At 70.7% G+C, this 12,110-nt stretch overlaps 1 protein-coding gene across 1 annotated transcript; it reads left to right on the forward strand.

The window, feature by feature from the left end:
- Positions 1-3,705: 3,705 nt before the first annotated feature.
- On the forward strand, positions 3,706-11,508 carry SPIRE2 (spire type actin nucleation factor 2; the record flags this gene model as incomplete). The annotated part of the gene is made up of 15 exons (XM_082320141.1): positions 3,706-3,922; positions 7,483-7,520; positions 7,802-8,161; positions 8,501-8,581; positions 8,658-8,822; positions 8,927-9,013; positions 9,125-9,248; positions 9,350-9,519; positions 9,627-9,777; positions 9,889-10,022; positions 10,593-10,727; positions 10,799-10,866; positions 10,953-10,980; positions 11,091-11,206; positions 11,290-11,508. The coding sequence occupies 15 exons, from the start codon at positions 3,706-3,708 to the stop codon at positions 11,498-11,500; spliced, it is 2,085 nt and encodes a 694-aa protein (XP_082176267.1). The 3' UTR covers positions 11,501-11,508.
- Between the last annotated feature and the right edge of the window lie 602 nt (positions 11,509-12,110).

Below are 12,110 nucleotides of genomic sequence, written 5' to 3' on the forward strand. Positions count from 1 at the left end.
GGCGGGCTCGCTCCCCTCGTTCCGAGAACGGCTCGGCCTGGCTGTTTCCACCTGGACAAGGGGAGCGCGGAACCCCAGAGACCTTTGCAATAGAACCGACTCCGCAAGGCGGGCGGCTTTGCAGGCTCCGGGCTGCTCTGTTCAAGCACCGCAGCCCTGAGCCACGCTCGCCTGGCAGGAACGGGCTCGTCCCTGTCCTGCGCCCTCCTCGGTTGCGGCGGAGAACCGGGCCGGCCGCCAGCGCTCACAACCCCCCTTGCTTTCACCAGGAGCGCGGATCAGGGCGCTCGTGCTCCTGCAAGGGGATCGGCCGGCGTGGCTGGCCCTGGCAGGCCGGCCGACCTGGAGCTCGGGTTCCTGGGGTGCCCCCGAGTTTATTCATGCGGAGAAGAGACCGGGGAGCTCTTGCAACGTCTGCGCCCTGGCAGCCTGGTGCCTCCGGTGCACGACAGACCCGCCGCAGACCTGCTCCTGCCCCAGACAGGGGGGCCCTCCTACCGGGGAGACCGAAGTGCCGGTCTCAGGGCAGGGGCCTGATCGATTTGGGGCTGGCCGGGGCGTTTCGGAGAACCAGAAAGTCTGGGAGCAGCGAGTGGCCCGTTACACCGGGCGCAGTCAGGGACTCGTTTCTGGTTTGACCAAAGAAGAAAAATCCGGGGGAAACCATCGCTGCGATGGCCAAACGAACGAGAAACCCTCCGAGGGGGCGCGGGGAGGCGCGGCTGAGAGCTCGGCATCGCTGCCCGGAGCCAGGGGGCAGTGACGCCGGGAAGCTGCTCCAACACCGGCCACGTCTGAGGCCAGCACACGGCACGCATCAAGAGCGAGTGACCTTGCAAAACGCTCTCTCCCTTCATGGCTCCCAGTTGATCGTGGCATCTAAGGAAACCGGGATAGGTGCATCCGTCCCGGCTCCGCAGCTGTCTCGCTGGGATGCGTCCTGCTTCAATGCCAAGCGTGGCAGGGAGCCGGGAAATGTGACCCTCCCGTAGTGCTCTGCAACCATTTCCCAACCTGTTCCTTTTTTTTTTCCCCCATTTCTTTCATTTTTAATTATATTTCCCCTATGCACATACACACTTGGCTTTTGTTTGATTTTTTCCAAGACGGTAGCTTTTAATTACATCTTGATTTCATATTAATTACGGTTTTACCCAAAGCAAAGGGCTTTGTGCTTTATAATTCAAATGCATTCCATTAATCCTGCAGGTTGGGTTATCGCCGCCTTCAAACGCCGCGCGCCCTCCCCGCTCCTATCCCCGACGGTGCCGCCCTGGCTGTGTCCGGAGGCGCTGGCAGGTGCGTGCGGCGCAGGAAAGCCGGCAGCCGGCTCGGCCCGGCGCGGACCCGCTGCGGTGGGCAGCGCGCACAGCTTTCCTCCCTCTAAAGTCGCTTCCCAAGCAGGCTCCAAAGCCGGCTGATGACAGGGTAAATGTCGCATTCAAATCTCGCTCCTCGGTGCGGAAAGCCAGACCCAGACGTCAGCGCCGCAGCCAAGAGTGGCTCCGCGGGGCCGGAGCCGTGCAGCTCTCCTGCGACACGCGGGTCTGGCCGGGGCCGAGGCCCCCTGCGACGTGCTCCCGCCCTGGCGATGGTGCGTTTGCCTAATCCCAGAGATGTGGGGACGCTTTGGATCGTCTGTATCCATCCTCCCCCTTCCCAAACCCCAGGGCTCCGCGCAGGGCTGCGTTTCCCCACCGTCCAACTCCATTCTCCCATTTCCTTCCCCAAAGATGGAGCCGACACTGCTCAGGTTCTCCGGGACAGGTGTCGGAGGGCATTTCTCTTCCGTGGCGCTGCAGGCACTGTCCCAGACTCTTTGCCAGAGGTCTCCGGCCTCGGGGCGGCTCTTTGGCCACGTGGGATGGACGAGCGCGGCTCCGTCCCTCTCCCAGCCCTGCCAGCACAGCTCCGGGATTGGCCCCAGTTTACGCTCATGGGTTAATGGAGCTGAGACGGGGTTTTATGCTCTTTCCATCATGGAAATGGGAAGCTCATCATGATGAGAGCTTTAATTTGCTCTAGCTGACCTTTCCCGGCGGGCTGGTTGTCCTTTCTGCTCTGCCAGGACCATCCTGCCCGCCCCACGGGTCTGGAGGCGCCTGCTGGTGCCTGGGCACGAGCCCGCTGTCGGCACCGTGCCACGCCAGCCTTTCCTGGTGGCTGCCGGACGTCGTCCCCCCCCAACCACATTCCCATGGGACATCATCTCCCTGGAGGCTCCAGCTTCTCATCCCAGTCCCTTCAGCTGGCTCCTGCTGCTCCTGGCCGTGCTGCAGCACCCAGAGCTCTTCTCCTTCCCGGCCTTTCTCCCGGGGGTGTCATCATCCTTCCCTCCGCCGGCTCCCCAGGGCTCCCCACCCTTCCCAGCACCGCGGCAGCCTCTGCCAGCATGGAGCCGGGGGGGCGGACGCCTGGTTGCAGGCGTGGGTGCTGGCGGGGAAGGGCCCCTGCCCTCGGCCGGGAGCTCGTGGCCGTGTTTCCCCTGCCGTCCCCCTTGTTGGGGGCGTCCCCCGGCAGGCCCCGCGCCCCGCAGCCAGCCCCCAGCCCTCGTCCTGGCCGCTGCGTCCTGCACCCCGTCACACGGGCCCTGCGCCCCGGGCCCCGCGCCCGGCCGCGTGCCCCCAGCCCTGCAGCAACTCCTGCGCCCTGCATGCACTTCTGCACCCTGCACCCACTCGTGGGCCCAGCACCACGTCCCCTGCACCCACTCCTGTCCCCTGCACCCACTCCTGTCCCCTGCACCCTGTGACACGCACCCACTCACGTCCCCTGCACCCTGTCATGTGCCCAGCACCCATACTCTGCACCCACTCGTGTCCCCTGCACGCTGTTGTGTGCCTTGCACCCTGTCCCCTGCACCCGCTCATGTCCCCTGCACCCTGTGATGTGCCCTGCACCCTGTGGTGTCCCCTGCACCCGCTTGTGTCCTCTGCACCCACTCGTGTCCCCAGCACCCTGCACCCTGTTGTGTCCCCTGCACCCTGTCGTGTGCCCTGTACCCCGTCCCCTGCACCCACTCGTGTCCCCTGCACCCTGCACCCTGTCGTGTGCCCTGCACCCCGTGCCCTGCACCCACTCGTGTCCCCTGCACCCTGTCCCCTGCACCCACTAGTGTTCCCTGCACCCTGTCGTGTGCCCTGCACCCCGTGCCCTGCACCCACTCGTGTCCCCTGCACCCTGTTGTGTCCCCTGCACCCACTCCTGTCCCCTGCACCCACTCGTGTCCCCTGCACCCTGCACCCTGTCGTGTGCCCTGCACCCCGTGCCCTGCACCCACTCGTGTTCCCTGCACCCTGTCGTGTGCCCTGTACCCCGTGCCCTGCACCCACTCGTGTCCCCTGCACCCACTCGTGTCCCCTGCACCCTGTCGTGTGCCCTGCACCCCGTGCCCTGCGCCCACTCGTGCCCCCTGCACCCCGTGCCCTGCGCCCCGCAGCCGGTTACGCCCCCTGCGCCCTGCCCGCCCCGCCCCGCCCGTTCCCGTCCCCTCCCGGCGGGCGGCGGCGCAGGCGGGGCCGTGCCCGTGGCGCGGGGGCGGGGCGAGCCGAGCCGAGCCGAGCCGAGCCGAGCCGAGCCGATCCCGCCGCCAGCCGCTCGGCTCCGCTCCGCTCGGCCCCGCTCCGCTCCCCCCGCCCCTCCCGGGGCCCCGCCCGCCCGGGCGGCGGCGGCGGCGGCGGCGGCGGCGGCGGCGGGGATGGGGCGATGGCGCGGGCGGGCGGCGGGGCGCCGCGGGAGCTGTCCCTGGAGGAGGTGCTGAAGTGCTACGAGCAGCCGCTGAACGAGGAGCAGGCCTGGGCCCTCTGCTTCCAGGGCTGCCGCGCCGCCGCCGCCGCCGCCGCCGCCCCCGCCGCCCCGCTCCGCACCGCCGACATCCGCCTCCGCGGCGACGGCAGCGTCGTCCTCCCCGCGCCGCCGCCCGGTAAGCCACAGCGGGGTGGAGGCGGCGCCGGCGGCGGGGCGCCGCGACCTACCGGCGCCGGGACCTAGCCGCCGGGGTTTACCGGCAGCGGGGTTTGCCGGCACCGGGACCTACGGGCACCGGGACCTACCGGCGCCGGGATTTACCAGCACCGGGGTTTACCGGCGCCGGGACTTAGGCACCGGGATTTACCGGCGCCGGGGTTTACCAGCACCGCGACCTACCGGCGCCGGGATTTACCGGCACCGGGACCTACCGGCGCCGGGGTTTAGCGGCGCCGGGACCTAGGCACCGGGATTTACCGGCGCCGGGGTTTACCGGCACCGGGGTTTACCGGCACCGCGACCTACCGGCGCCGGGATTTACCGGCACCGGGACCTACCGACACTGGGGTTTACCGGCACCGGGACCTATCGCCACCGGGGTTTACCAGCACCGGGGTTTACCGGCGCCGGGACCTAGGCACCGGGGTTTACCAGCACCGGGACCTAGGCGCCGGGATTTACCGGCACCGGCATTTACCGGCACCAGGGGTTTACCGGCACTGCGGTCTGCCGGCACAGGGGTTTGCCGGCACCGGGGTTTACAGGCACCGGGATTCACCGGCACTGGGGTTTACCGGGGCCGGCAGGGCGTGCTGCACCGCGCCGCCCGCCCGAGGAGGCCGGCGTCGGGGCGCGGAGGGACCGGGGATATCGGCAGCGGGGGGGGGACCGGTACCGGTGGAGAAGGACCGGTACCGGCAGCGGGGGGCGGGCAGGTGAAGCGGTACCGGTAAGGACGGGGGGGGAACAGGGACTGGCGTCGCTGGCACCGGCAGCAGGGGACCGGTGCGGCAATGGAGGCACCAGCTGCGGGGGTGCGGCACCGGAGAGACTGGGAGGGCGGCTGGCACTGGCACCGGCACCAGCACCGGCACTGGCACCGGCACCGGCAGGGACGGGGGCAAACCCCAAGCCCCGGCCATGGCAAGGGGGACCGGCATCGGCACCGGCGCTGGCACAGCCGGGACCATTGCTAGCACTGCGGCTACTGGCACGGGTGAGGGTGTCCAGGGCTGCGGTGGCACCGGCACCGGCACTGGCAGGGCCTGGCCGGGTGATCCGGTGAGGTTGGATCCGGGGTGTGCAGGGTGCCCATGGGCTCAGCGGAGCGGGACTCGCCGTGGGGCCGCAGGACACCGAGCCCGTCATGGCGGGCAGGACACACGGCAAGGACAGCCAGCCAGCCACGGGGACACACACCTGCACGCGCGCGGCACGGACACCGGCACACTCGCCGCGCACGCCTGCGTGCTCAGACCCCGCGGGGGACCCCGTCCCCAGCTCGGGGTGTCCCCACAGGGCCCTGGCGTCCCCCAGCCCCCAGGGGCCCAGCGCCGTCCTTGACCTTCGAACGCAGGGCCGTGCCCTCTCTGTGGGCGGTTGGCGCTGCCGGGCAGGGCCGTGGCGGTTACAGGCTGTAATTAGGCTTGGCCGGCTGCCAGCAGCAATGCCGGGTGGCTCAGCGTGGCGAGGAGCACCCCTGCGCCTAATGACAGAGCGCGGCAAACGCCTTCACCCGCCTCGCCCCGCGGGGAGGCCGGCACGCCCGGGGACGGAGCCCGGTGCCGGTGCTGTCGGGGGCAGCGGGGCCTCCCGGGATGGCAGGGACGAGCGCGGAGCTGAGCCGGGGGAGATGGGAGATGGGGAGCACGGCACAGGCGGCCCCTGGGGACCGGGGCGCGTGGGGCAGCTCCGGGCCGGCAGCGGTGCGTGGGCTGGCTGTGGCCAGCGCTGTACCCGGGGCAGGGCCACGCACAGGCACAGCACGTGCCCGCGCCAGCTGGGCATGGCGCGGTCACACCAGCTCCACCGGTCGCACATGGGAATGGCCCCACACCCTTCCCTCAGCCGCCGTGGCCGCTGTGCCGGAGCCGGTGCCACCGCACCACCTCCTGCTGCCACGTCCCTCCCGTGCCAGCCTGAGCCATCTCCCCAGCGACGAATCTGGGCCCTTCACGGCGAAGCCCAAAGCTTGAAGGGCTCCGGGTGCCTCCCAGCACTGCTGCAGGTGGTGGCACCGGCCCGGCACACAGCTTGGCAACTGCACCTGGGCGCAGGGCCAGATCCGGGCTGGGTGAGCCGGCAGCACCCACCTGAGCCGCCCTAGTTCCCCGTCCCATGGGAGCTCCCTCCTCGGCCGTGCCCCAGCGGCTGGAGGGAGCTGCCGGGACCAGCCAGGCTCAGCCTGTTGGCCTGGCTCTCACGGCGTTTGCCGAGCCACGGTCAGTGGGAGGGGGCTTTGGCCAGGCACTGGGTCCGGGGTGGCGGTGGCGGGGTCCCAGGGGATGTGCTGCTGCATCCTCTCCCAGCCAGGGCAGAGCATCCCGGGGCTGGCGCTGCAGCGGGAGCCGGGCACGGCCTGGGGGTGCGGACATGACGTTGGGCTCGCGTGTGGCATCATGGCACAGCCGGACCCCGCGTCTCCGCTGCTCGCACTGCCCTTCCTGTGCAGCGCCTGGCCTGGCCCTGCCGGCACGCAGCCGGCACACAGCTGGCACACAGCCGGCACATCCCCGCGGCTGCCGCATCGATCAGCTAAATGGAGAGCTAATGGCCGGCGCTCCCCTGGGCCTTGGAAGTGGCTCTGCGGCCGCTGTCGGCAAAGTGGAGGCAGGGGCCCTGTGGCACTGCCCTTGGGGACACTGCAAAAGCCACTTCTGCTCCTTGTCCCGTGGCCGTCCGGCTGCCAGCGAGGGCTGAGCTGCCCACGAGCGTCTCCTGGGCTCGTGTGCCTGTGGGCACGGCGCTGCGTGTGCGCGCGATGCTCCCGCTGCGCTGGCTCTGCAGCGGAAAGCAGCATCGTTTGTTGGGCACAACCCATCACCGCAGCCCACACCGGGCGCCCGGGTCGTGTCCTGCGGGTGATCTGCAAGTCCTCGCTGCACCCCTGCCCGCCGGTGCCTGCTCTGCCGGTGCCCACACTGCTGGTACCCGCACTGCCGGTGCCTGTGCTGCTGGTGCCCTGACTGCAGGTGCCCGCACTGCCGGTGCCCATGCTGCCAGTGCCTGCGCTGCCAGTGCCCACACTGCCAGTACCCTCACTGCCAGTGCCTGTGCTGCCAGTGCCTGTGATGCCGGTGCCCATACTGCCAGTACCTGCACTGCCAGTGCCTGTGCTGCCAGTGCCCACGCTGCCGGTGCCCACGCTGCCGGTGCCCACGCTGCCAGTGCCTGTGATGCCGGTGCCCACGCTGCCAGTGCCTGCAGCCCAGAGGGGTGTGGGGGGCATTTCCCTGTGGGTGCAGAGCTCTCGGCTCCACCCAGGCTCAGCACACAGGTCCGGTCCCTGTTGTCGCGCGGAGCTGTGTCCTGGGACCAGCTCAGGATGGGACCGGCTGGGAACGGGGGTCCTGGCTCAGGGTAGGAGCTGCTGGGGATGGGACCCGCTCAGGGTGCCCCACAGCTGGGGGTGGGTGTGTGCAGCATCCCCGGGGTGCGGGACAGGAGGTGATGCCGAGGGGAGATGCCAGCGCAGGGCCATGGGTGCCAGCGATGACTCTGCCCTCCTCCCCGCAGAGCTGCCCCCGCTGCTGACGCCCTCCGCCGAAGCCCAGGTACGTGGGGGCTGGACGCCTGCCTGGCCCCGCTGCAGCTTGCTGGTGACCTGGCCCCTCTGCCATCGCACCCCGGCGCAGGGGTCCCTGGGTGGGCGCTGCCGCCTGCCCCCTCACCCCGCGGTGACGGGGTCCTGGGGTGCAGTGGGGGGACGAGACCCAGCACCGATGGCTGGGGGGCCGGAGGGCAGCCGGTGCCGGCCATGTGTGCCGAGGGGCTCCCCCCGGCGCAGCCGGTGCTGGGGTCCGGCTGGGGCCCAGCTGGTGCCGTCTCCCCGCAGATGGTGCAGTCATTGGGCTTTGCCATCTACCGGGCGCTGGACTGGGGGCTGGATGAGAACGAGGAGCGGGAGCTGAGCCCGCGGCTGGAGCAGCTCATCGACCTGATGACCAACAGCGACTCGGAGGACAGCGGCTGCGGCACGGCCGATGAGGGCTACGAGGGGCAGGAGGAGGAGGAGGAGGGGGGCGAGGGGCCGCCGCGCACCGTGCGCACCTTCGGGCAGGCCATGCGGTGCTGTGCCGCCCGCCTGGCCGACCCCACCGAGGCCCAGGCGCACTACCAGGCCGTCTGCCGGGCGCTCTTCGCCGAGACTGTGGAGCTGAAAGCCTTCCTCGCCAAGATCCGTGATGCCAAGGAGGTGAGCGCAGGTGCCCGGTGGCACAGCTGGCACCACTGCCTGGCCGGGGGAACCACCCACAGGCCCAAAATGCTGGGGTGAGCGCAATGCTCCCCTCTGCCTGCCCCAGCCGGGGCCGCCGGTGCTGGCATTTGGCCATACACCCTCTCCCGGGGTGCTCTGCTGTGGCACCGCCAACTCCCGCCTGCCCCAGGCTGGTGCCGGTGGGGACGGTTTGTAGCGGCGATGGGGGTGCTTTGGGGGTGCCCGTTGGTGCTGCAGCCCTGTGGCACAGCCCCGGCTGGACCCTCGGTGCTGCCAGGTGCCGGGGCAGGGTGACGGTGTCTTGTGCCGCGGCAGATGCTGCAGAAGCTGAAGGAGGACGACGAGGAGGAGGAGCGGCCAGCAGCGGAGCTGGGCAGCCTGCGCAACACCGACTGGGTACGGCGGCACGGCCGGGTGCGGGGGCTCTGCTGGGGCCGTGCGGGAGCTGACACCGTGTCCGTCCCTCCGCCAGGCCCGGCTGTGGGTGCAGCTGATGCGGGAGCTGCGGCACGGCGTGAAGCTGAAGAAGGTGCAGGAGAAGCAGTTCAACCCCCTGCCCACCGAGTACCAGCTCACCCCCTTCGAGATGCTCATGCAGGACATTCGCGCCCGCAACTACAAACTCCGCAAGGTCATGGTGAGCGCAGCCGGGCTGCCCCCACGCCGGCCTCCCGCCGTGCTGCCGTGCCACCCGCCGGCCCCGGCACTGACACCGCCGGCGGCCCCTCTGCCCTCTCCCAGGTGGACGGAGACATCCCTCCCCGGGTGAAGAAGGATGCCCACGAGCTCATCCTCGACTTCATCCGCTCCCGACCCCCGCTGAAGCAGGTGAGTGCCGGCAGTGGGACACCTCCACGGCATGGCAGTGCCCGGCCTGGGCTTGGCGGCTCCCATGGGTGCCATCCCCACCACCTGAGGTCCCGTCCGTGTGTCCTGCAGGCGTCGGAGCGGCGGCTGCGGCCCCTGCCCCAGAAGCAGAGGACGCTCCACGAGAAAATCCTGGAGGAGATCAGGCAGGAGAGGAAGCTTCGGCCTGTGGAAGTGCCATACCGTGGCCAGAAAGGTACTGGCATCCCCTCCCCGCCACGCTGGGCTGCTGGCGACGTGCCCAGCACCAGGGCAGGTCCCCGTCGTGCCAGCACCGAGCCCCATTCCCGTCCGCAGGCTACAGCTCCCTGCCCTGCATCCCCCACGCCTGCTCAGGCCGCTTGGCCTCCAGCTCCTGCCTCGAGCTCTCCCGGTCCCCAGCGAGCGCCGTGCCGGCGCGCCCGCGGCCCCGCGTCCTGCTCAAGGCGCCCACCCTGGCCGAGATGGAGGAGATGAACATCTCCGAGGCAAGAGAGGGGACCTGGTGGGGTGGGAGAGTGGTGGGGGGGGGACACGGGAGGTGGCGGGGGGACGAGGGGGTCCCCGGGGTGACGCGGTGCCCATGGCCTTGCAGGAGGAGGACTCTCCGGGCACAGAAGTGCCGCTGAAGCGGGACCGCTCCTTCTCGGAGCAGGACCTGGCGCAGCTGCAGAGCCAGCTGGGGGGCGGCCAGGCTGCGCCCCAGGAGCCGGAGCCGCTGCAGCCCGAGCCCCGGCCCCGCTCAGGTACCCGCCGGAGGCCCCCAGCCCCGTGCCACCCCCGGCCCCCTGTCTCCAGGGTGGCTGTGCCGTGCCCTGTGGCAGGGGTGGCACCGGGCAGCGTGGCCCTCCCCGCAGGCTCTGTCCCCGCCAGCTGCCACCCGCTGCCCGATGGCTCAGCACCGCCCCGGGCTGCCCTCGGCGCCGTGGAGGAGAGGCCAGAGGACGGATCCGGTGCTGCCCCCGGCACCAGCTCCAAGCACCTCTGGCTGGTGAGCGCTGGTGGTGGGGCTGGGGACACCAGGGCTGGGGACACCAAGCGAGCGTGACCACGGGCACACGGCAGCCTGGCACGTGGGCACAAGGTGGCTCTGGGGTGGGGTCCCCGTGGCCTCCCCGCTCCCCCTGCACAGGATGTGGGACTTGAGGCACGCCGTGCCGTGTGCCCTGCGCCCATGCCGGACACTCTGCCTGTGCCGGGATGCTCTGCCTGTGCCAGAGACACTCTGCCCGTGTCGGGACGCTCTGCCCGTGCCGGGACGCTCTGCCTGTGCCAGGGACGCTCTGCCTGTGCTGGGATGCTCTGCCTGTGCCAGGGACGCTCTGCCTGTGCCGGGATGCTCTGCCTGTGCCGGGATGCTCTGCCTGTGCCAGGGACACTCTGCCCGTGCCGGGATGCTCTGCCCATGCCGGGATGCTCTGCCCGTGCCAGGATGCCCTGCCCGTGCCAGGAGGCTCTGCCCATGCCGGGATGCTCTGCCCACGGCACAGGGATGCCCCAGGCCATGCCCTGTGCCGCAGCCCCCGCGGCAGACCGGGCTGACGTCCCCCCTCGCCCGCAGGAGTTCAGCCACCCCGTGGAGAGCCTGGCCCTCACCGTGGAGGAGATGATCAACGTGCGCAGGGTGCTGGTCAAGGCCGAGATGGAGAAGTTCCTGCAGAGCAAGGAGCTGTACAGCAGCCTGCGGAAGGGGAAGGTGGGAGCTGGGGCCGGAGGGGCCGAGCGCCGCCCGCCCGGCCCCCGGCTCTCACCCCCCTCTGCCCGCAGGTCTGCTGCTGCTGCAGGGCCAAGTTCCCCCTCTTCTCCTGGCCCGCGGCATGCCTCTTCTGCAAGCGGTGAGCGCCGTGCCGTGCCGTGCCGGGAGGGTGGCAGGAGGGTGCCCGTGATGGCCCCGCTCACTGGCCTCCCTCTGTGTCCCCAGGTCTGTCTGCAGCTCCTGCAGCCTAAAGGTAAGGGACTGGCTCTGGCCAGTGCCACTTTGTCCCTCTCCCTGTCCCTGTCCTGCCCCATCCCTGTCCCTGTCCTGTCCCCGTCCTGCCCTGATGCCCGCACCTGGCAGATGAAGATGCCTTCCAAGAAGCTGGCTCACATCCCCGTCTACGCGCTGGGCTTCGAGAGCCTCCCGGGCTCGCTGCTGGCCAAAGCCCTGCCGCTGCGGAGGAGAGAGACCTTCCAGTGAGTCCCGAGGCCCCGAGCCTTCCTACCCCCCCCTCCTCCTCCTCCTCGGGCCGGGGCTGACGGCGTGCCCTGTGCCGCAGCTCGCTCTCGGGCACGTGCTGGCGCCGGGTGGAAGAGGAGTTCCCCCACATCTACGCCCAGGGCTCCGTCCTTCGCGACGTCTGCAGCGACTGCGCCAGCTTCGTCACCGACGTCATCTCCTCCAGCCGCCGCAGCGTGGCCGTCCTCAACGCCGCGCCGCGCCGTGCCGCCAAGGCCCGCTCCCTCTATGGCGACTCCTGGCACAAGTGAGGTGCCCGGCGCAGGGATGCCGGCTGCCCCGGCGCAGACCCCGCTAGCGGCCACCCGGATGTACATATATACATAGGACGTATACATACAGCCTCTATATTTATATACCTCACGGACCAGGGGGAGGCGAGGACCGGCGGCACGGCGCGGTGCCTGCCGTCCCCGCCGGACGCTGGCAGGGCCCGTGGGGACGCGGGGACAGATCCTGCCGTGGGGCGCCCGCAGCCGCCAGCCTTCGCCCTCCCCGGCCCCGCTTCTGTGCCAAGCCCTGGCTGCGCCGGGCGGCTGCCGGCCACGCCGGGGAGCCCAGCGCCGTGGGCTGGCACGGCCGCTCTGTACATCCCCCCCCCCCCCCGGCTAATAAACCCGCGGGGCTGCCCCGGGCCGTGTGGCTGTTCCTGAGTGGGTGGGTGGGTGGGGAGCGGGGGTGGAGGGTGCTGGGGGGGGTGAGCGGACCCCCGGGTCGCGGCCGGGTGTCTCACCGCCCCCGTCACCGCACCGTGGCCTCCTCCATCGTGTGCAAACAGGGGCATCCCCCCACCCGTGACCCCCCCCCCCAGGGCCCGTGGGAAAATCCCGCTGCCCCCCCCCCCCCCCCCCCCGCACTGCC

Source organism: Platalea leucorodia (genome assembly GCF_965183815.1).
Source record: "Platalea leucorodia genome assembly, chromosome: 8".
In the NCBI taxonomy this organism is placed as follows: domain Eukaryota; kingdom Metazoa; phylum Chordata; class Aves; order Pelecaniformes; family Threskiornithidae; genus Platalea; species Platalea leucorodia.